Source organism: Mandrillus leucophaeus, unplaced genomic scaffold (genome assembly GCF_000951045.1).
Source record: "Mandrillus leucophaeus isolate KB7577 unplaced genomic scaffold, Mleu.le_1.0 Scaffold202, whole genome shotgun sequence".
NCBI classification, from domain to species: Eukaryota; Metazoa; Chordata; class Mammalia; order Primates; family Cercopithecidae; genus Mandrillus; species Mandrillus leucophaeus.
This window is the reverse complement of record NW_012102055.1, coordinates 4,827,556-4,851,482: the sequence shown is the minus strand read 5'-3', so window position 1 is coordinate 4,851,482 and position 23,927 is coordinate 4,827,556. Positions and strand designations below refer to the sequence as shown.

At 44.3% G+C, this 23,927-nt stretch overlaps 1 protein-coding gene across 2 annotated transcripts in view; it reads right to left on the bottom strand.

Moving 5' to 3' along the window:
* RIN2 (Ras and Rab interactor 2) overlaps positions 1–23,927 on the bottom strand; it is a 258,782-nt gene that overhangs the window by 1,882 nt on the left and 232,973 nt on the right. For both annotated transcript variants that reach the window (XM_011979525.1, XM_011979524.1), the window contains 3 exons: positions 10,495–10,800; positions 8,539–8,670; positions 4,043–4,206 (listed from right to left, as the gene is read on the bottom strand). In XM_011979525.1, coding sequence (XP_011834915.1) covers positions 4,043–4,206; positions 8,539–8,670; positions 10,495–10,800 — 602 coding nt within the window. The remainder of the gene's footprint in view (positions 1–4,042; positions 4,207–8,538; positions 8,671–10,494; positions 10,801–23,927) is intronic.

Here is a 23,927-nt window from a genome sequence, read left to right as displayed (position 1 = left end):
GCATGATGGGGGACCGAGTGGGGCACGGTGACTGTGAGCCACTTCCAGGCCCTGTCTTGTCATAATGCCCGATGTCAGGCCATGAGGCTTCAAATGACAAGGAAAGAGGCTGATCTGACTTTGGACAGTGGCGAGGATAACTACATGATTCACTGCAACTGTAAGAAGCAGGAAGTCCAGGCAGCCCTGGTTCTGATCTGTCCATTTCCCTCATAAAGTCTGCTTAAGAAACCCCTGCTTAAGAGTGTGAACCACATCCAATGCTGGGTTTCTTCCCAGCTTGAAAAATAAACCAAATAGCACAAGAGTATGAAGGAAGTCAGCAGGAAGAGATTTAAAATATCTACACACAACAGCACGCACTGTGCTCACATTTTGTTTTTTTCTGTTCCTTTTAAGAGATGAGATTTCACTATGTTCCCCAGGTGGGACTCATACTGCTGGGCTCAAGTGATCCTCCTGCCTCAGCCTCCTGAGTAGCTAAGTCTACAGGTGCATGCCACTGTACCTGGCTTGTGCTCACTTTCGACACACTTTTTAAATAAATCCTAATCAAGGGCAATAATTTAGGTTGAATCACACACATACAAAAAACATGCTGACATTTGACTATTTTTTATCTCCCCCAAATGGTGATTTCAGGTAGTTCAGTCTAATACAAGGCTCCTAGTGGCTCTGGGCACAATGTGGAAAAAGTCAGAAGGAAAAGAACGTTGATTTTGCCAACTTTTGCAGATGGAGGTGATTACACGCAAGGTGGTGCTGCAGGGAATTAAACAAAGACATTTGCAGGCTCAGGCGCTGCCATCATGCCAGGTACATACTATCATGAAATACGTAAACCTGTGGTCTTACAAGATACAAAGCCCAGACCAGGCATAAAGAATCTTAAACTCACATCAGGCTCTCCTAGATTTTGTGACCCCAGATAGCTTTGCTTCTGTTTCCTTAAGAGTGGCGTTATCAGATGAAATCTAGAACACCCAGTGAAATTTGAGTTTCATCTCGAAAACAAATACATTTTATTCTTCTAAATCTGGCAACCCTGCTAGGCAGTGAAGGGAAGGAGGGCTCTCTGCCCAGGTGCCTGCATGGTCACCACGAGGGTTTCCTGGGATAATGGAAGGGGAAGCTCTCGGGAAGGACAGTGAGCTCTGCACATGTCAGATATGTTTCATATCAGCTTCCAGTGGGAACTTTTGCTAGCCCAGTGACTTTGCAGGAGAGGTGAGCTAGTGGGAGGTGCCCAGGTTGACACTGATACTCTTTGAACCTTTTTTTTTTTTTTTTAAGAGACAGGGTCTACATGATCCCTGTTTGACTAGTGCAGAAACTGAGGCACAGAGAGGCTAAGTAACTTGCCCAAAGCCACACAGCTAGGACATGGCAGAGGCAGCCCCACCACCTTGACCACTAAGACGTACTGCCTCTTCCCATGTGAGAAGACCTCTGTGCCTGTGACCTCTGATTCAGGGGTTTCCGATGGAGCTTTGGGTCTGAGGTTTTGCTTTGACCCCCGAGCCGAGTGCTGAGCATTTCCTTCTTTGGTTACACTCTGAGAAGGCATGCACCTCCAAAGTGAGCAGGGTCAATGAAGGCAGGAGGGGGCGGCTGCAGAAGGCGGCAGCTCCACGGTGTCTGGGGGTCTCCAGGTGAAGAGGTGGAGGAGGAAGTGTGTGTTGGCAGGTGGGCAAAGGAACAATGAACTTTTCTCACTTCCCCTGTTCTGCCTCAGGCAGCCCCTCCCTGGATGGCTGTATAATGGCACCCCAGGGGTCTGCAAACACTGAGTGGTACAGGGACCTTCTTAGTCCAACAGGGTGGGGAGAGTGCAGCACGTGTATTCTCATTCTTTAGGTTTATGTGCTTGAGAAGGAATTTCTGAGAATACTGAAATCTTGGAGAAGAACGAGCTGATCTTGGCTTTCAAAGATGGGCTTGCCTTGTTTTTATTTGTTTTTGAGAAAGGGTCTTATTCTGCTGCCCAGGCTGGAGTGCAGTGGTGTGATCATGGCTCACTGTTGCCTCAAACTCCCGGGCTCGACAGATCCTCCCACCTTAGCCTCCTGAGTAGCTGGGACTGCAGGTGTGTACCACTACACTGACTAACTTGAAAATTTTTGTTGTTGTTGTTTTGTAGAGAAGGGGGTCTCACTTTGTTGCCAAGGCTGGTCTCCAACTCCTGGCCTCAAGCGAGCTTCCTGCCTCAGCCTGTGAGGCGCTGGGATTACAGGTGTGAGCCACCTCATCTGACCCTCTATTTTCAGAGCTCTTATAAAAGAAAAAAAAAAAAAAAGGCCAGGCGCAGTGGCTCACGCCTGTAATCCCAGCACTTTGGGAAGCTGAGGCGGGTGAATCAGTTTGAGGCCAGGAGTTTGAGTCCAGCCTGGCCACCAGGGTGAAATCCGTCTCTACTACAAATACAAAATAAATTAGCCGGCTGTGGTGGTGAGCTCCTGTAGTCCCAGTTACTCTGGAGGCTGAGGCAGGAGAATCGTTTGAACCTGGGAGGTAGAGGTTGCAGTGAGCAGAGATCGTGCCACCACTGCACTCCAGCCTGGGTGAGCGAGACTCCACCTAAAAAAAAAAAAAAAAAGCAGGTGAATCTGGACATGTAGGCAAATCTGTCCTGCTTTCCAGATCCCTGCTTGGAAACTCATCATGAGGAACATAGAAACAAACCATAGGCAGATGTTATCATTGAATTTAAAACCTTCAAAATATTATTTGAAGACACTTGCCAACTCACTTGTTATTTCATAAACAATGAGCAAATCAGGAATTGTGTTAGCTAAGGATTTCTTTTTATCTTTTTTTTTTTTTTTTTTTTTGAGACGGAGTCTCGCTCTGTCGCCCAGGCTGGAGTGCAGTGGCACAATCTCCACTCACTGCAAGCTCCGCCTCCCAGGTTCACGCCATTCTCCTGCCTCAGCTTCCTGAGTAGTTGGGACTACAGGTGCCCGCCACCACACTTGTCTAATTTTTTGTATTTTTAGTAGAGACGGGGTTTCACCGTGTTAGCCAGGGTGGTCTCAATCTCCCGACCTTGTGATCCGCCAGTCTCCGCATCCCAAAGTGCTGGGATTACAGGCGTTAGCCACCACGCCTGGCCTTTTTTTCTTTTTTGAGACTAAGTCTCACACTGTCGCCCAGGCTGGAGTGCAGTGGTGCGATCTCGGCTCACTGCAACCTCCGCCTCCTGGGTTCAAGCGATTCTGCTGCCTCAGCCTCCCAAGTAGCTGGGATTACAGGTGCCTGCCACTACACCCAGCTAATTTTTGTATTTTTAGTAGACACAGGGTTTCACCATGTTGGCCTGGCTGGTCTCGAACTCCTGACCTCAGGTGATCTGCCCGCCTTGGCCTCCCAAAGTGCTGGGATTACAGGCGTGAGCCCTGATGCCTGGCCTTGGGTAAAGATTTTTGTAGCCCTCACCCACCTCGCCATTCTAAGAAACAAGCTCATTGGGAATCCCACGTTCCCAAGCAGCAGCTCATGGTCAGGAAAAACTCTGGCCAGGGAACCTGAGCAGGACTCGCTCAGATGCTTGCCTGGTCACTCTGCGCTGTGGACGGCTGCCATAGCTGCTGCTGCGGCTGCTGAGTTTCTGGGGTCTTCTGTTTTGGAGAGCTGGCGAGTGAAAAGGGAAGGAGACATCACTGTTCCTCTCCCTTTTCCCAAAGAGAAACTAGGCCAATTGCATCGCGTAACACAGCGGCTGTTTCCTGATGAAACAAAATCTCCAACGCCTGTGCCAAATGCTTCCTCCTCCTTTTTGACTTATCGTCTGCTTGTTTGGGCAGAAATCCTGCCTTAATTCAACTTGGTTTTCTTAAGGACAGCAAACCTTGGGCCAAATATCCCATGCATATATAAATGTAAAGAAAACAGAGCAATGTAACAAGGCCAGAGGGTGGTTTGAGATCTCCCCTTCCTGCCAAATAATTCAACACAGTGGGGACCTCTGAGCTGGGATGTGCTGGGTGAGCCAGCTCTGCATTCCTGGAGGACGAAGGAAGCAAAGCGGGGGCCAGCTGCACACCTGGAAGTCGTCCACAGAGGGGATGGTCCGGTTGGTGGTTCTCCGTTTGTGCCACTGCCTCAGGGTGTCTCTGGTTTCTGAGCTCAGCAGTCGCGCTGCTTGTTCTTCTTGGAAATTCTTTATCAGAGAAAGTGCTCCGTATGCGCTTGTCAAGTAATAGCCTCCTGAAAAGAGCAGAAAGAGTGGGTCCTCCCAGTGCCAACCTCCGCTCACAGGTGATAATGGGATGCCAGCATTAGAGGGCATGTTTTGCATTTTTAGTATTTCTTCAACATGCATTTCCTGTAGGATCACAGAGGCCCACATCCAAGAGCATGGCACTCACTCCTCCATCCATCCCTTCACACAGCCATCCCACAGAGATTTATGGAGTGACCCAGGCCTGGGAGGGGCCGGGGGAACACGGACAAGCCAGGCTGACAAGGTTCCTGTTTCCACTGATGGGATTTCCATTCTAGTGCGTGAGACTGACCAAGCCTCTAAAGTGTTTTTGTTGTTGTTGTTGTTTTTGAGATGGAATCTCGCTTCGTCACCTAGGCTGGAGTGCAGTGGCACAAGCTCAGCTCACTGCAACCTCCGCCTCCCAGGTTCAAGCAACCCTCCCACCTCAGCCTCCTGAATGGCTGGGATTAAAGGCAGGCGCCACCATGCTTGGCTAATTTTTGTATTTTTAGTAGAGATGGGGTTTCACTATTTTGGCCAGGCTGGTTTCGAACCCTGGCCTCAACTGATCCACCCGTCCCGGCCTCACAAAGTGCTGAGATTACATGAGCCACCATGCCTGGCCAAAATTATTAAAGTGCAATTGTGAAAAACGTTTGCTAGAAATAGTTGGGGTATTAAGGCCTGACGGGGTGGTTGGGGGAAAGTCAGGCTTGTGAGACAATCCAAAACCAGAATCCCCTCCATCAGTCCAGACTCGTGGTAACACTTGCTTTTGGCTTTTTCTTTTAGTAGTTGATATTTTCTATCTCTGATAAACAAGAATCTGGTTTTTAAAAAAAGTAAAAAAAAAAAACAACGAAATGAATATTTGCTAAATTAAGTATACTATTCACTTTGAAAGAACTGTTCGCAAAAATGTGGGTACTTCAAAAAGAATTTCTCTCTCCTGATTCCCTTTCTTACCCCTTCCTTTGGGACTAACGTGACATCTGGCACTTAGGATAAAATAATTTACAGGAAAGTGATGCTCCTGTGATGGTGCATTTAGGAATGATCTCTTACGTTCCTGAGGAGTGTAAAAGGGCTGACGACCCTGTAAGATGCGTATGTATTCCTTCATAGTTTTTGTTGTAACATATGATTAGGTGTCTGGGGAGGAACTTACGGTCTCTGCGCTGAAGAGCCACTAGGGGTCGCCCCGAATGTTTATTAAAAATTCCCTAACTGGGCACAGCACATTTTAGATGTAGAGACATTCTTTGTCAAAATACTCACTGAATCTCTACTGCGAGCCACAGCTACAGGGGAGAAAGTAGGTTTGTAAGAAATAGAATCTGAGTCCTCACTCTCCAGAAATTTATGAATGTGTGTGTGTGTTTTTTTTTTTTAAAAGACACTGGTAATTTACGCCTGCAGGGACCAGAAGTTAGTTTGGTGAAATGAGTTTTGTGCAGAAGTGTCACCTTTAGGGCCAAAGTATTTAACTGTTCATGTGAGACCCTGCGGAAGCCTCTCTCTGGTCAATAAGTGGCAATATGCAAGATGGCAACGGTCCCCTCCATGTGGATCAGGAGCCGCACGCCCTGCAAACTTGTGCTGGACATGAACTCGAGAAAGAAAAACACCCTTCTTGTTTTCAAGTTGCAGATAAAGACTTGAGGTGATTTTTTCCTCCAGTATAATCTGGGTCACCCTGAGCCATGCGCTTTCCCTTGATCACATGTCAAGCTTTCCGTGTATAGAGCGATCTGAAAGGTTTTCCAGACCTTGCCACCTACAGTATAATCACCCTAGTTAAGAGTTTTGAATTGTTGATCTTTACCAAATATTTGCCCCACAAACAAATCAGCAGGTGACTGTGTGTGAAACTCAGTAATCCAGAATACAGATGCTACATGAAGAATTTCAGGAGAAATCAGCATGAATGTAAGTATTCGGGAAAGGCTGTATGGAGGGTCAGGATTTGAGCAAGGACTTGGAGAACTGTTACAATCTTTGTGGGGGTGGTGGGGGGCTCCTTTGGACTTCAAATTTTAGACTCCCTAGCTCTCATCTGTTCAGGACACTAAGGAGAAAACTCAAATGCTGGAAGCACAGAATTGACCACACTTTGAAACATGTGGATGCAATTAGAGAAGGTTTTAAATTTCAGCAAAGCTATAACCCTACCACAAGAGCTGTGCAATTCTAAGGGATTCTATGACGCCTTTTTGGTAAATGAGAATACCTGCTTAAACAGCAGAAAACAGACGTGGCTGCTACCCCGCAAACCAAAGAGGACTTTGGGCAGGCACGGAAAAGTCCAATCTGTATTTTTGCCACTGCTCAGTAGCCTCTTCCTCCCAGGCTGCATAGCTTCAGTTCGATGCTACGTAGGCCTGGTCTGTGATCACAGCCAACCCGACTAGGCTGCCTGCTCTCCCAAGGAAGGCAGCCAAGAAGCCCCAGACACGGTTAAGTGGAAGCAGGCTCTATTTAAGTGCGAGCTCACCAGCCGCTTTGTGTCCTTACTAGTTGTGCCCTTGTCTTTCTTGTGGGATTCGTGGAGGAGATGACAGCCACCTGTCCATTAGTCATCAACACAGGGCCTTGCCCTGGGCCAATCTGGGAAAGGGGCAGGAAGTAGCTGTCTCTATCCTTGGGCCACAAGATATAAGCAAATGTTTGTCCTGAGTGCACATTGTCAGTAACAGAATCAACTTTCTAAGTGAAACCGGCATGTCTTTTTCCCCAAAGCCCTAAGAGCTCTACATACTTATTACTAGAATTAAACATGATTGAAGCTTGAAAAAGAACAACCCAACCCCAAACTGTATTAATAACAAACATTACAGTGGAAGGAAGGAAAGCATGCCATGTAGACTAACATGCTTCTCTTGGTCCCTGGGCAAAACCACATGTTTGGCCTTGTCCTGTCTAATCCCAGGGCAGAGCAGGCAAGAAAAGCTCCAGGGAGGGCCTCAGAGGCTCATCAGGGAGTGTCTGGTTCCATGGTTAGGAATATTAATGAGGGGACAGAAGAGGCTAAAGGGTGATAGAATGAAAGAGGCCCATTCATACCTGCCTGGGATGGGGAACAGGAGGAGAGAGATTCATCCCACATCCTGAGTCAGCACTACCCATGGCCACGTGGGAAGGGCATAATTGGGCTCCAGGGAGGGCGGTCTCGCCGACAGAAAAAGTAGGACTGAAGAGACTAAGGGGCACATTCTGGGGTGATAAAAATGCACTTCATTCCCTCCAGGGAAAATGCTGGGATGACTCATTCCTTAGGGAATCCTGTCAGAGATGGACCTTTCCACTCAAGCCCAGACTGAAACTCATCGGAAAACAACAACAACAAAAATCCCATAACAATCCCCCCTAGGGCTTGTCTGGGTTTTTATCTGGATATATTAAAATGGATTAAGAGGATTCACAGTGCACAGGCCCTGATTTCTTCTCCTTTAAAAAGATAAGCTCACACAGAGTCCCAGTTACGTCTGCTTTTCAAGGCTGTGCACTAGTGTGCCAAACATCCTAATCATTTCCATGGTAAAATACCTAAGCTATGTGTAAGGAGAAGGAATTTCTGCTAAGACATGTTGGGGTTAGGCAGACATAAGAAGAAGGAACCCGACTGCCAAGGTAAATTGAGAGCAAACTGCACGGATTCCACACCCCTGTGTTTTTATTATAAAAATGAAAAGATACTTTAAAAAAAAAAAAAAAAAACTTTAAAAAAAATACTGTTTTTACCTTAAAAGTGAAATTTTAAAAAATAAAAACAAAGCTAAGCTTTTACCCATTTCACTAATATAAGAGCAGGTTATTTTTCTGGCAATGGAAATATCCTCAACAAAAGTTTATAATTTTCTCTTGGAGTCAAAGAAACCATTTCTTCAAAAAAAAAAAATGGCATTTATTCTACTGAACGTAGTTTTTTTTTATTGCCATTAAGCAATCTTAGTGAAGCATAGTTAAGATGGGGTTATATTTTTTCTTTGTGTTTTTCCTGGCTTTTCCAAATTTTCTACCATGAGTATGTATTACCTTTGCAATCAGAAAAAGCTTAGTACACTCTTTTAAATTAAAAAAAAATTCACTTAACACTTAAGATGTCAAAAAAAGCACCCAAGTAACTGCTTAACGGGTGCAGAATTTTATTTTAGGGTGAGGAAAATAGTTTGATGCTAAATAAAGGTGGAGAATGCATGACATTGTGAATATACCAAATGCCACTGAATTATTCACTGTAAAATGATTAATGTTGTTACATGAATTTCATCTCAATTTAAAAAAAATGAAAAAAATAGCACCCAGTTCCTTCAACTTTTCTCAAAAGCAGTTACCTTCTCCATGTAACAGCGATGGGTCTAGGAGCTCCATCATGTACTCGATTTCAGTGTCCAATTCAAGCATGTCACACTGGGCTATGACATAGGTCAGGACTGGCAAGAAGTCATCAGCGCCATACATCCTCCCTGAGAGTAGGAAGAAAGAACGAGATGGAATGTTTTACCAACTTTTCTTTCTTTCACATCCTACTTGCTGCTTTTATTAGACAGCAAGGAGTCATTCTGGGGGACTGTGCTATTTATAAACAGAGGTGGGTGTTTCTGGAATCCTATGTAGCCTGTGACCCTCCCAGCTGCTAATGTTAGAGACCAGCCCTTACAGTTTCAGAATGAATGTCTATGAACCAATGAACACATTACAGATTTTCTCCCCACTTTTATAATTTGTATAAAATTATATGATAGAACAGAATGCTCGTTAAAATATTTTAATTTTCAGCAAATAATAAATAATATTGTAAAACACAAAATATTTACTTATGCTAATTCTTTGTGTCTTATTTCCTGTTTCTTGCTGTGCACATTATTCACAAACATAATGACAAGGCCAAACTCAAACCAGGAATAAGCCAACTTTGCTCTGTATTTAATGTGAGCACACAGTTAATTCGGTATATGTTGAATATACACATTGATCAATAGAAATATATGGCAAAAAGTGTTAGTCTTTACTTCTAGTTTTCTTTACATCAGTGGTTCTCAACTGGAGATGGTTTTGTCCTCCAGGGGATATCTGGCACTGTCTGAAGACATTTTTCATTGACATAACTGGAGGGTGGGGATGCAGATGACATCTGGGATGCTGCTAAACTTCCTACAGGAAGCAGGACAGCCCCTGATTAGAAGATTAGAAGAATTATTCTGTCTACATCAAGTCTTTAGTGTGTGTGTTGAGAAACTGTGCTTTAGAAAAGCAAAATCCCGTGCAGATTATTATTTGGGGAATTCTTATAAATGACTGTGAACTATAGAAAATATGTTTCCTATATGTGAAATATGCTTGCAAACTTAGGAGGTGATGTTCACATGCTATCATTACCAGGCCCAGGAGCTCATATTTTAACATCTTCACTCAACAATTCCCAAAGTGCACACACATTCCTGTCTACTCAAGCAGTGGTTAATAGAGCCTGTGTTTTCTCTCTGCTGCTTCTTCATTAAGCAATTTCACTCAGAAGAAAAGTTCGTAATCGTCCTTGGAATTACAATAAGCTTACTGAAGACCTGGGACAATGCAAGGCTCCATCACTATCCATGATTCATGGTTACCCCTGCATCTACAGGAAGCAGCAAGGCTAAATTCGAGGGCTGGCTTTCCAAGTTTGTAACTCTTTGGTGAATTTCAATTATATTGATTCGGCTTGTAGCAAAGAAGGGCTAGCCAATGAAACGGCTCTAATGAGGCCTCATTATGACTGAATGCTCCGAGTTCCTTTCACATACTATCGGTCATTGACACAAACCCTCATTGGCCAAAATGTTGTAATGATACTCGCTGATATTTCCATTGCACTTGGGGCTATGTGTGAGCTGTCTCAGCTGATCCCCACCTTATGAAAGAAAGGGTGACATCCAGCTAAAGACGCAGAAAACTATAGCGTGCAAGGTTGATTAAGGGGACCAAAGTCCCTCAGTTAATTTTCTCCTTCTTGGAGGGAAGATTTGAACTCAGACTCCAGAGACTGAATTTGTAACCATACTCTGAACTAAATCTTTACTTAAATCGGCCAGGTACAAAAATCTTGTTGCCCTCATCTGCTTACATTTTAATCCATTGCATGCGGCTAATTTGCCAGATATCAGAGAATCACTTGTAGTTTTGTAAGGCACTTGGTGAAATCAAGAGACCAAAGGGAGGAGAAATTGGGAATCAGAAAGCCTGACAGGAGACAGGCCTGTCTCTGGCCCGGGAGGGAAGCGGCATGGAGCCTGGGCTTCCAGCGGCCTCACCTGAGTTGTTCTCCATGACCGTGTAAATGAGCTTGCAGACCCGCAGCAGCAGCATGACCTTCTTCTCTGGTGAATACATCTTCTGCATGGTCATAAACTTGACTTTGATTTTCTCCACATCCACAAAATCAGGGGTCGGGGCGAAGACCCCCAGCTCCTGCGGATTCCTCTGCCGCACAAGCTGCAGGTTCTCCTTGAGTTGCTTCCATGAGCCGTCGGCCATGTGAAAGTCCTTCAGCATGGCCTCCACGTGCCCCTTGAGAGGCTTCAAGATGCACTTGTGCATGGCTTTTTCCAGCACCACATCTGCCAAAGAAAGTGTAGCTACTATGACCATTGTCTGAAGAAAGAAGAAATGCAACATCTGCTTTCTTATAATGGACGTCTGCAACTCTATGCATTCACTGCAGGCACACAAGTGGTACACCTTAACATCCAACCAACAGACAACACCAAGCAGCACCATGACTCACAGGTTAACATTTTTTTTTCTGAAAAGCCGGGAAGACCTAATCTTCCCCAATGATGTATAACTTGCATATAACCAATACAATGAAATATACTTGTTTTAATTACTTTCATGCCCTATCCCTATAAGTATAGGCAAATATGCTAGAAGACATTCTTTTGACCTAGTCCTTCAACTGGTCATCCAGTTAACAGGACAGCAAAGATGTTATCTTAAAGGAAGGATTTTCTAATAATGAGGGTTCAACATCTCTTAGAATACTTTCTGAGGAGGGCCTGGCGCGGTGGCTCACATCCGTAATCCCAGCAATTTGGGAGGCTGAGGCAGACAGATCATTTGAGGTCAGGAGTTGGAGACCAGCCTGATCGACATGGTGAAACCCCATCTCTACTAAAAATACAAAAAAATTAGCTGGGCGTGGTGGTGCACGCCTGTAGTCCCAGCTACTGGGGAGGTTGAGGCAGGAGAATTGTTTGAACCCAAGAGGAGGAGGAGCCAAGATTGTGCCACTGCACTCCAACCTGGGTGACAGAGTGATACTCCATCTAAAAAAAAAAAAAGATATTTTCTGAGGAAGCAGATCCACCTAAATATAATATGTGATCTTGGATCAGATTCTGTACTAAAAAATTCTTCATTTGCTGTAAAGGACATTAGTAGGGCATTGAATACAGCCTGCAGACTAGGTTATAGTGCTAACAAGGCATCAGTGTTAATTTTCTAGGTCTGATAATTACACTGTAGTTATTAAACAGGAATAGCCTTGTTTTTAGGAAATATGCATTGAAGTATTTAGGGATAAAGGGATACAATGTCTGCAACTTAAATGGTTCAGAAAAATGAGAGTGTGTGCATGTATTTGTGTGCACGTTATGTGTACGTGCGTATATGTGTGCCTGTATGTGTGTGTGTGAACAGAGAGAAAGAAGAATGAGGCAGATGTGGCAAAGTGCTAACATTTGGGAATCTGAGTGAAGGGTAGATATTTCTTTATGCTATTTTTGCAACTTTCCTGGAAGTCTGAGATGATTTCAAAATTAAAAGTTAAAAATGTGTGAAATGTGTTTCTGTTCTGAGTTAGGAAACACCTTTGGGCGTGGGAGGTGTTATTCTTCCCTCCTTCTTTGAATGGTTGCCCAGTGGAGTAGCTTTCTTGGCTAATACCAAAATGACCAGTACCATAAATCCAGAGATGTGGGCTGAAGACTATTTATATAACAATAACTCCTCTGCTTTGTCAATAGCAGCTTTTTGATCTCACATGTTTGCACATTCTCATCTAAGCCCCCTGGGTTCTACTGTAGCATCTACACATAAAATCATGACTCCTTAATTTGATTCCATTTGGGAAGCCAATGGATCCACTTACATATGAGATTAGAAATAGTTAAGTTAGGCCGGGCATGGCGAATCATGCCTGTAATCCCAGCACTTCGGGAGGCTGGGGTGGGCAGATCACTTGAGGCCAGGGGTTCAAGACCAGCCTGGCCAACATAGCGAAACCCCATCTCTACCAAAAATACAAAAAATTAGCTTGGTGTGGTGGTGCACGCCTGTAATCCCAACTACTCCGGAGGCTGAGGCATGAGAATCTCTTGAACGCTGGAGGCAAAGGTTACAGTGAGCCTAGATCCTACCACTGCACTCCAGCCTGAGTGACAGAACGAGACTCTGTCACAGAAGAAAAAAGAGAAAGAAAAAGAAATAGTTGAGTTGTCTCTCTGGCCTTTGGAATTCCTGACACTGGATCAGATCATATTGAGTTCAAATGATTACCCATTATTAGAATGGCCAGGGACAAATAGAAATCTAACCCAGAGGTAGAAACAATGAAAACAATCCCTCAAGGTTAAAACTGAGGCCAAAAGTTAACGCTGACCCCACAATCATCAGATTCCCCTGCCCAAGTTGTTGTTTTTTTTTTTTTCTCCTCCTCCATCTTATCCAGGAGATCTCCTTGTTTAAATACAAAGGTTTATGTAACTATAGAAATCAAGGTTGATGCCAAGGAGGTTATAAAGTAGGAACAAAAGCAGAACAACTTATTCACATCTGGCATTAAAACAAATTACTTGGTTTACATTGGTTGCTTTGTGTCAATAAGCTCGTGCAACTTTATAGCATCTTTGACTTTACCTTATATCATCTTTATGATAAAAAATTAATAACAGCAATTAATATTTAGTGCTCAGATGGGCCAGGCTCCATCTAAGTGCTTTACTTCACTATCATCCAATCCTTGCAACAATTTTATTATTTTTGCACAGTAGTAATATTATGTCCATTTAACAGATAGAGAAACTGAGGCTCAGAGATGACTTATGGCTTGATAGAAGTCACACAACTATTTTAAATAACCATTTATACAACTTTTCAAAGTAAATAATCTTTTAATTGTAAAGTTCAAGTCACTTTATAAATACTTGCCAGTTTATTCCTCGCATCCAAACATTCTGAAAGCTACATTCATGGTTATAAGTGACCACTACTTGGTTAAAATAGGGTCACCATGGGAGGACAAAGGCCATGTCAATCATTAATTAGAAATGTACATGAATGTCCATAGTAATGTAATTTATAATAGCCCCAAGTTGGAAATAACCCAAAGGCCCATTTGGACAGAAATGAATACACTGGATATATTCATTCAATGGAACACTACAATGAAATTCAGACAATTGAATGTATTTATTCAATGAAAAAGCTCATATTACTGCTCCAGAACAACATGGATGAATCTCACGGACACGATGCTGTGTGAAAGAACCCAGACACAAGAGTATCTCCTACAGCATTTCATTTCTATGAATTTTCAAAAGCAGGCGAAACTAACCTGTGGGACAGAAGTCACCATGGCAGTCCCCCCCTTGGGGAGGATCTGGGCTGGGACAGGACACCAGGGATTGGAGATGTTCTGTATCTGGATCTGGGTTGTGTCTACATGGGTGTGCATGTGTGTAAAATTCTGTTGAGCCAAGCACTTAAGATTTACACACTTTATGGATGTAAGTTAAACCTCAATAAATGTATATGAATCAGAGAAACAGAAAACAACTGAAGACCTGGATGAGATTTTCACCTTGAACCCCAAGGGCAACTTTTATCATCAGAGTGAGCCCGGTCACCTCTGGGCCAGAGTGTTAGTACACATCACCCCCAAAAGGCTCCCAGCTGCACCTGGGGAACGATGACAGCAGAAAGGTCGTTACTAGCAAGTTGGACAGGCTCCCTTGTGCAACTCATCCTTGCTGCCAGGCAGGGGTGCTGGCCTTCGAGAGGAATTCCACCCTTAGGTATAAAAGGGGCTGTGGAAATCTCTTAGGAGGGTTGAAACCTAGGACCAACTGCCAAGGGGGTAGCCCATTGTCTGAAAATAAAATGAAAAAGTAATTGCTAGTGGTAGATTTTAGTACATTTTTCTTTAAGATCATAATTTAAAAATAAGGAAACTGGTCCCTGCATGTTTTTTCAGAGGTTTACCCCATTCCTCCTCCCCACCCTCCCCAAATCCTTAATAAACATAAAGAGTAGGGGACAAGAGCCTAAATGAAAAGAGGGACCCAAGACCCAACTGGCTCTCTCCAGTAGGGAAAGCAAGGTTCTGCTCATAAAGCAAGAAGGAAAAAGGATTTGAGGAACCCAAGAACAGACGATCTTTCATATCATGAACCACCTCAGACAAAAGAGGAAAAAGCAAATTGGTCACATTTCTCATAAATCACTACTCTCCATTGTTTTCTGTGATCTCTGTTTGCATTAATCATTAATTCCTGGAAAACAAAAAAAATCTTTTAAACTCTCAGAACAATGACACTATTCTAGCCACTTTACTTGCACTGGATCTTCAAATCCTCAAACAAACCCCATCCAGGGAGGAATACTATGTTTTCATTTCACAGATGAGGAAACCGAAACCCACGGACATCTTTGTCAAGCAGCTATCAAGAGCGGGAGCCAGGACTTGAATCCACAAAATGTTTCCTGAGTTCTTGGAGTAATGTCAACTGTATTCATCCACAAGCACGCATGCAAAACAAACACCTGAAACCGTTACAGATGAATAAGGTGAGTATATGCTTTTGAAGCTCATTACTGTCTTTTTGTTGTTGCTGTTGTTGAGATGGTGGGGGTCTCACTATGTTGCCCAGGTTGGTCTTGAACTCCTGGTCTCAAGGGATCCTCCCACATCAGCCTCCCAAAGCACTGGGATTACAGGCATGAGACACCATTCCTAACCTCACTCATTTCTTTTCTATTTTTCTAATAACAACCAAACAGTAAAAAATCGTTCAAACCACAACATATTGAATTTTAGAAACGAAATGTTTCTAAATGACCGAAACTGGAAACAAGTTCTCTGAAAATATTTATCAAGATTATATCAACTGGCCCCAAAATAATTCATAAGAGGAAAGTGGTAGAGACCATAGCAATTGCTGGCTTTTCCTTGACTAAATGTCACTTACTGTAATAATTTATAGGAAGTATTCAATGTGTTGGCCTCTAGACAAGAAGTGATTCATTCATATTACCTCTCCAAGAATTGATTCACTCCTCCATTAAGGATGAGAGACAGAAACCTTGACCCTGTCCTTCATGCTGACCACCTATAGCATGGATTCCAGAGGCTGGAGACAGACAAAGAAACATCACAACACCAGCAATGCAGTGACTTTGTTTGTGCACTTTCTGCATTTCCGCTGCTGGCCAGAAGGCAGTGAGACTCTGAGAGGCAAAGCTGAAGACTGGAGAAATTGCTTGTGTTAGAAAGAGCCCTGGGAGCCATGAGGAGGCCAAGTCCCTTCCCCTCTCACTGCCACTGTCTGGACGGCCATCAGAATCCTTGTCCACGGAAGGCAAGACAGAGCCAGCAGTCTGAACCTAACTGAGTTGCTGATTGTTAAAACAATACAAAGTAAAAATCACTATTCTCCAGGCAATCTAACCACACCCACAGTCTAAACCACGTAATATAATCACATGCTTCATAATGATGTGTTTTGGTCAAAGATAAACCATATATGCCAGGGTGGTCCCATAAGATTCGTATTTATTTATTTATTTATTTATTTATTTATTTATTTATTTATGTTTTGAGACAGAGTCTTGCTCTGTCACCCAGGCTGGAGTGCAGTGGCACAATTTTGGCTCACTGCAACCTCTGTCTCCCAGGTTTAAGTGATTCTCCTGCCTCAGCCTCCTGAATAGCTGGGATTACAGGCATGCACCACCACACCCGGCTGACTTTTGTATTTTTAGTAGAGATGGGGTTTCACCATGGTGGCCAGGCTGGTCTTGAACTCCTGACCTCAGGTGATCCACCTGCCTCAGCCTCCCGAAGTGCTGGGATTACAGGCATGAGCCACCGCGCCTGGCCCCATAAGATTCTGATACCGTATTTTTACCGTTCCTTTCCTGTGTTTAGACATATTTCAATATAGAGATACTTAGCATTGTGTCACAGTTGTCTACACTATTCAGTATAGTCACAAGCTGTCCAGGTTTCTAGCCTAGAAGCAGTAGACTGCACCATACAGTCTAGGTGTGTAGTAGGCTATGCCACCTAGCTTTGTGTAAGTACTCTATGATGTTCCCACAACAACAATATTCTCTAACAGTGCACTTCTCAGATGTATCCCTATCGTTAAACAACACATGATTGCATTAAAAATGTACAGGTGTGTGATGTCCCCCGCTCTGTGTCCAAGTGTTCTCACTGTTCAATTCCCACCTATGAGTGAGAACATGGGGGTTTGGTTTTCTGTCCTTGTGATAGTGTGCTCAGAATGATGGTTTCCAGCTTCATCAGGGCCTGCCGTTGGGTGGGGGGATGGGGAAGGGATAGCATTAGGAGAAATACCTAATGCAAATGACGAGTTAATGGGTGCAGCAAACCAACACGGCACATGTATACATATGTAAAAAACCTGCACATTGTGCCAATGTACCCTAGAACTTAAAGTACAATCATAATTAAAAAATTGTACAGGTTACAACCTAAAGTTACTTGACAAAGATATAACATGAGGTTAGGGTGGGAGGGAGGTGAGGGTTGAAAAATTACCTATTGGGTTACAATGTTCATTATTCAGGTGATGGGTATACCAGAAGCCCAGACTTCATCACTGCACTACATATGCATGTTAGAATTCTGCACGTATACCTCCTAAATACATGAACATATTTAAAATTTAAAAATCCATGAGTTTAGATCATATGACCTCTTAACTTATTGTAGTTCTAGCGTTCTGATTTTTTTTAAAAAGGTAAAGTAGTAGAATAGAAGCTAATGTTTGATAACAAGATATGGGCCTTTTCTTGTAGGGAAGTCAAATTGTGGACATGTAAACGTTTATAATTGCTAACATTTATTGGGCATTTATTTCAGCACTTCCTAGTCTAATATTATATGTATTACCTCATTAACCCTCACTTCAGCCCTACGATGCTGGAATTACTGTCATTCTGTCATTCATTTTACAGATGGCCATGAGGCTTGGAAGTCAGGTGACTTTCCCAGGTGTTGGAGAAGAAATGCAACCCAGGTTACTTCTAGTCTGACAAGTCAGGAGATGGCACATAGACCTCCCTTGGTACAAAAAGGGCAAAACGGCTTGATGCTTTCTTTTTTTTATGTGCTAGCATATTCTCCTTTGGCTGTATTATTGGATTAAGGATCAGAATTAACACTGAGTGAAAGCTCAGTATGTCTATTAAGTACTTTACAGGTATTTAAACAATTTTTTGACTAAAATGGGTGCATAATCCCTATTTGTCTTAGTTTGGGTTCTCTCAGAAGCCAATCCTGAGACAAGGATTTGAGTGTGAGTGGTTAAATTTGGGAAGTGATCCCAGGAAGCACTGACTGGGGAGAGAAGGCAGCCAATATAGTTTGCTTTATTAAGCCAGTTATCACCACTGGCAGGTGGATCTCAGCCCTGCTGGGGAACTCCAAGAGGCGGCGTTGAACATGCCTTAGAGTTGCTCCCCCTGGAGGAGAGAGAGGCAGCTGGGTTACAGATACACATGCTCCCTTCAGACCCTGGTTGAGGCTTCTCCTGGAGGTGGATGGGCATCAATTTCCCAGGCTTTCTAGCCCACCCTGGGCCACAGCTCTCGTGAAAGCCTCATGCAAAATGTCACAGGTTGGACGTCAGACTGGTAAGCAAGTGTCAGTGGGCAGAGCACAATGGCGTCTACAACACCATGTTACATGTGAAGCAACTGAGGCACAGAGATATTAAGAAATATGACCAAGCACCCACAAGTCAGCCACAGCAGAGTCAGGGCTTCAGACCTGCCTGAGCCCTTCCTCTGAGCCACCACTAGCCCCTGACTTTCAGTCAAGAAACTTCTCTATCTTACGTGAGCAGAGCTGGTGGCTGAGGAGGGTGGAAGGCAGGATCTTGAAAATGTGACACCGGGGCCGCCATGACAGCATTTTGCTAATCTTCTATTACAAACTACACAAAAAACGGCAGGCCACCTGGGGTTGCAGACGCACTCAGGTCAGATGCAGAGTTTGAATGGGTAGCTTTCTGGTTTCTAACCGTCAAAGAAGACGACCTTTCCCAGCCTCAGCTTCCTCATCTGTAAAATGGGGCCATTCACAGTTTCCCAGGGTGGTTGCTGGGAGGACTGGGAGGCGTCCCCCCCAGGAGCACTTGTATGCATCTGATGCCTCGTAAGCACGCTGCTTTCTTTGTTGTCTCTGCCCTGACATAGAGTCAATTCGTCTTCTTTCTTTGAGGGGAAGCCCTCTGAAAACCACGCCTGGGTTTCTGCAGTCCCTAGTGTCCGCTGAAGCCCCCAGCACGAGGCCCTCATGCAGCACACACTCCAAAAGTGTGACGTTTAACAGAAAATTCTTCCTTTGGGAGAAGACATGGAATGATGTCTTTACCCTGCAGAATACACGTGTGTAACTCTAGTGATGAAATCACCGCCCAGGTGTGGGGCAGGCAGGTGTGGGGCACCCCGTCACTCCGCAGGGATGTCCTGTAACCTGGATTGGTTTTAAGTATTGTTGGCCATGCACACTTCGACTCATAAATAATACATAATAAAGGACACTGTATGATTTTAAGGAAGATCCCATTAGCCCAGCAAGGAAAGGGGCCGAAATAAGGATAACAAGCACTGGGGCTTTGATCCACTTCAGTTTCCGCTCATTTTGGTGGGCTTCAGGAAAAGCCAGTCTACAAAAGTATGGGCTACTTCTGTGTGATATTTGATGGAGGGACTCCATCGGACTGATTTCAGTGTGTTTTAGTAAAAGGATAGGAAAAATGAAAGCAGGGAAGAAGAGACCAGTCTCCCTTATGGAAGAATTCCAAATAATTTATGTAGATCCTCCCACCTCTGGGAGGTGGAGCTTAATTCCACTCCATCTCTTGAGTGTGGGCAGTGCTAAGTGACTTGCTTCCAAAGAACAGAGTGTGGAAAGAGGGGAATCTTTAACTTTACAGGGCAGAAACCTGGCATACCCTGCCTTGGCCAGGGGATCAGGAGAACAATGTCAGTGATGAGTCATGCAGACAGCAGGACCCTCTGGTGTGATGTGCCTTCACCTCTGAGGTCACCTTCCCGCCACATAAAACCAACTGGAAGGCAGCGATAATTCCCCGCCACCAGAAGTATAGACAAGGCCTGCCAAGGGTCCACGTCAGTCATGCTTGCATCTTGGCTTGACCTTGCTACGCTTTTGGTTTCTTCATCTATAGAAGTGAGGGCAATAAATGGAGCCTCCCAAGGCATTCGGAGGATTAAAGGGGATTCTACACATCAAAGTGCTTTGTAAACCATAAAGGGCCGCCCACGAGGAGCGATTACCAGTGCTCTCACTTGGCTCTTTTAAAAACAGGGATGCATTTAATTCGCACGCTTTGACTCCACAGAGGCGGCGGCTATGACATCCCCTAGGCCTGGACAATAACTGAGAAGCTCCAGAGTGGATACTGTGTCTGCGAGAAGAGAGTGGGGGCTGTGTCTACACCACTTGTGCCCTGTTGCGAGACTGAGCTAGTGAGACAAGGCTGTGGGTAGGACCTGAGCACCAGGGAGGGCTGCATCTATGCAGTGCTGGCCTCACAGAGGCGTCCAGTGGGAACCCTCCTTTTGGCTGGAGTGGAGGGGTGGGAAAACATAGGTGTGCCCTAAAGAGCCTGAGGCTGCCACAAACTTCATGCAGCATTTTAGGTGTCCTTTGGGTGACATTCCTCAATTCCTACACGAATTCCTCTTTTACCCGGTGAGGTTTCCTGCCTGGGAGGTAGAAAGACTCTACGAGTATGGTCAGAAGATATTCTGGAGCAGACATCTTCGTGTGACTTATTTTGTGATGCCATCCCCCACCCACCTTGTGAGCAAAGTCTTTCTGAATTACTGAGCTAACAGCCCCCTTGTGCAGGCTGTCATGGAGTCGGGGGCTCCGGGGCAGACAGTCACAACTCCAGGGGTATCAACCTTGTTTTGGTTGATGTAACATAATTGACCCCATTTTGTGCCCTAAAGTAAAAATTATTCAACAAAGGATGTCCCACGGGAGAAAAACAGGTGCTTTCTATCGTGGTTTGCTATTTAAATTAATTTTTGGAAATAATATAGGTATCCTTTTGCATACCACAATCTTTCTTCTTTTTCTCTGCCTCTTGTTAACTCTACAAGGACATTTGTTCCCTCAGGCGATAGGGTCACGTGTACTAGATCAGAAGTCAGAAGATTCAAGGTTTTAATCTCTGTTTGGCACTAACATGTCTCCCTGGCTACACCTCTCAGAAGAGCTTTTTTGGTTTTTTGTTTGCTTGTTTGTTTGAGACGGAGTTTCACTCTTGTTGCCCAGGCTGGAGTGCAATGGCATGATCTCGGCTTATTGCAACCTCCACCTCCCGGGTTCAAGTGATTCTCCTGCCTCAGCCTCCCGAGTAGCTGGGATTACAGGCATCCAACACCATGCCCAGCTAATTTTTTTGTATTTTTAGTAGAGACTGGGTTTCACCATGTTGGCCAGGCTGGTCTCAAACTCCTGACCTCAGGTGATCCACCTACCTTGGCCTCCCTAAGTGCTGGGATTACAGGCGTGAGCCACTGCGCCCGGCCCCAGAATAGCTCTTTATCTTAAAAAATAATCCAGATAACTCAGGGGCTTGAACCAAACTGTGACCTGAGAAGTTAAAAACAAAACAAGTCACACTAGATATTGAAGCTAGAGCCAGCTTAAATACTCACTTGAAAAAAAAAACAAAAACAAAAAACAGATCTGAACCAGAGTAGTTGTGATTGTTTAACTCCCCGGGAATCATTTCAATTCTGTTTTCTATGTGTGCTATACTCTGGTGTCTTTTCCGTATTATTTCTCTACTAACAAACAAAAAACACTCAGATACGTAAATCGAAGTGATCTTTGAAATATGTGGAAACTGATTTTAAGGATACTTTTTCTTCAAATCATTAAATTGCTCTTTGGAGAAACCATACATTTTGGTTTGTAGCACTTAAATAAACACAGTACCGTCTTGTTTTCCACTACTGACTTTTAGGAATATGAACAGTTGGCTCTTTTGTGTCACTGCTGATAGTCTGTGGAGAGTATCTGAATGAAATAGAAACTTTAAGATTACTAACATTTTTGGAGTTGGATGAATTTCGTTTTTCTTGACACAAGCCTTGAAAACAGAGGGATTTCCCAAGACTGACATCAAGTCAGAAATAAACTTCATTTTACCAAAATGAGAACACTAACCACACCATTGCAACAAGTTCTGCAAAATGAAGATTTCTCTACCCGAAACTTTGGATGGATTTCCCCCATGGGTTGAAAAAGACTAAAGCAAGAGTGGTGGGATGTGAACACCCACCAGTGAGGAGCGTATGTTGGAGCAGGAAGTGATTTCACCCCATCTAGATCCTATAGCATGACTCATCAGCAATGAGCGCAGTACACTGTCCATGAAGTGGTTGATCCCAAGGCTTTAAGTAGGGCCCCCAAACTGCACTCTTCTTATTAAAGCATTTGTTTGTTCTTCCACGTGCCACTCTGGAGGGGTGAGAGCAGGTGATGGCTCTCTGGGTGGGAAGCCCAGTATGTGGCCTGGAATGAATAGAGAGCTGGCGCACACGGGAACAAGCCCTTGTCTCACCCGCGTTGGCTTCATCCTCCAACCAGGAGAGCCAAGCTGGTGCCAGGCAATGAACATGTATTCAGGAAACTCTGCATAGCTAGGCTTTTGGTTGGAAATGCTCCAAAGGGTAGTCTACATAGAATGTAAATTCTCCAAGAGAGGACATAATCATTTACAGGGGCAATTTTTCAGTTTTGAGATTGATTCACTGTTTATCATTTGCACTTGTCCAGAAAGTGCTAGAAGGGATAGTGACACCAGCACATGGGCAAAAGGTAAGTGAGTGAGAACTATTTGTTTTTCTCATTAGCTTTTCTCTATGCAACGGAATAACCACTCTCTGAAGAAGACAGATGAGTATTATCTCCCCATACTAAAGGGATACATGTGCATGCATTCATAGGTTCATTTTCACCTAAAAATGACTGCTCTAACATACATGGATTAAACCAGTGTAATATCTCCTCCTACCTTCTTGACTTCAGGATGTTGCATAAATCTAGGCTTTAAATTAGAATTCTGTCTTCTAGTTCAGAGCTATCTTCTTCAGAAGCTATAGGAAATGAGGATAAAAATGGGTTTTTTTTTTTTTTTTTTTTTTTTTTTTCTAAAGCAGACATAGACAAGTTTTTAAGCCCACCTAGACAAGTGGGCTATCTAAGTCCATGTTCTGGTCAGAGGCCTCATCTAGTAAAGTGCACCTCTATGGGGACTGGTTTTCTAATAATTAGGGTCACCTCTTTTCTTCCACCTGGACTTGTGATGCGTTTCTCAGGTTGACCTCTGCTCCCACTCACCTTCTTTATTTCAAAGGTCCAACATTTTCACTATACTTTCAAAACAGAATGATGCTTTGAAAGTATAGTGAAAGCTGGAACTGGTGAAGAAACAGGAGGAACTGACTGCTTTTAGTGCAAAAGTTTAAAAAAACCAAACCAAACAAACCCACGGAAAAAGCACGGCAATGCTTGTGGAGGCCATACCCGTACCTCAACAGAGAGCTTTATTCTGAGCTGCCTCAACACAGGGTCGGCCTTGCGGTTACAATTCCCCTGAACTACTGATGAGAAAGTAGAAGCACAAGCAGCAGCAGCAGAACAGTGAGCTCGGCAAACGTGGGCTTCTGATCCGACGGAAGTTCAAACACTGCACCTGCTAGTTTACTAGAGAGTGTGGCTGTCGGACAAATGGCATGGCCTGGCACGGCCCTCCTTGCCTTCCTCCAATCCTTAAGGGATGCCGATGCCTGTTCACTGGGGTGAGGTGAGGATCCACTGGAATAGATTGGACAGGCTACCGGGCTCGTACTCGAAGCTCCATAAATCATTTTAAATTAAAAGCTGCATCCTTCTAGAGTAGTGAAGTATATAATTTTCAGCATGTTTTTGGAGAAAATGAGTGAGTCCTTGAGTTCTAAGAGCAAGTACCATATCCAAATTTAACTACAAAAGGAGCTGGCTGAAGAGCTTCCCGGGACTAACTTGGGTTGGTGCTTGCAGCATCAGCAGGGAGGGAAGGCCAGGCACTGTGGGCTGGTTGGCGCCGATGGCCACATAGCTCAGCCCTGACATCAGCGCCTGCCTGGCTGCACCCCCTCCGACCCCAGCCCCTAAGAGGAAGCTTCCCCTGCAGGTTGGGTTTCTGTTAATACTGAGTCTGATGTGGTCTCCCTTGAGAGCGGGTCTCTGGTGGGATGGGGAAAGAGGCAGCCTGCATGGATATTCTGCCGTCTCCTTGACGTCTTTTTCAATTAGAAGGCACCTCACAAGGGCACATTCCTTTAGCCACTCACTCCAGCAACACCCCAGCTTTAACCACGCCCTGATCAACCAGGCCTGGCCTCA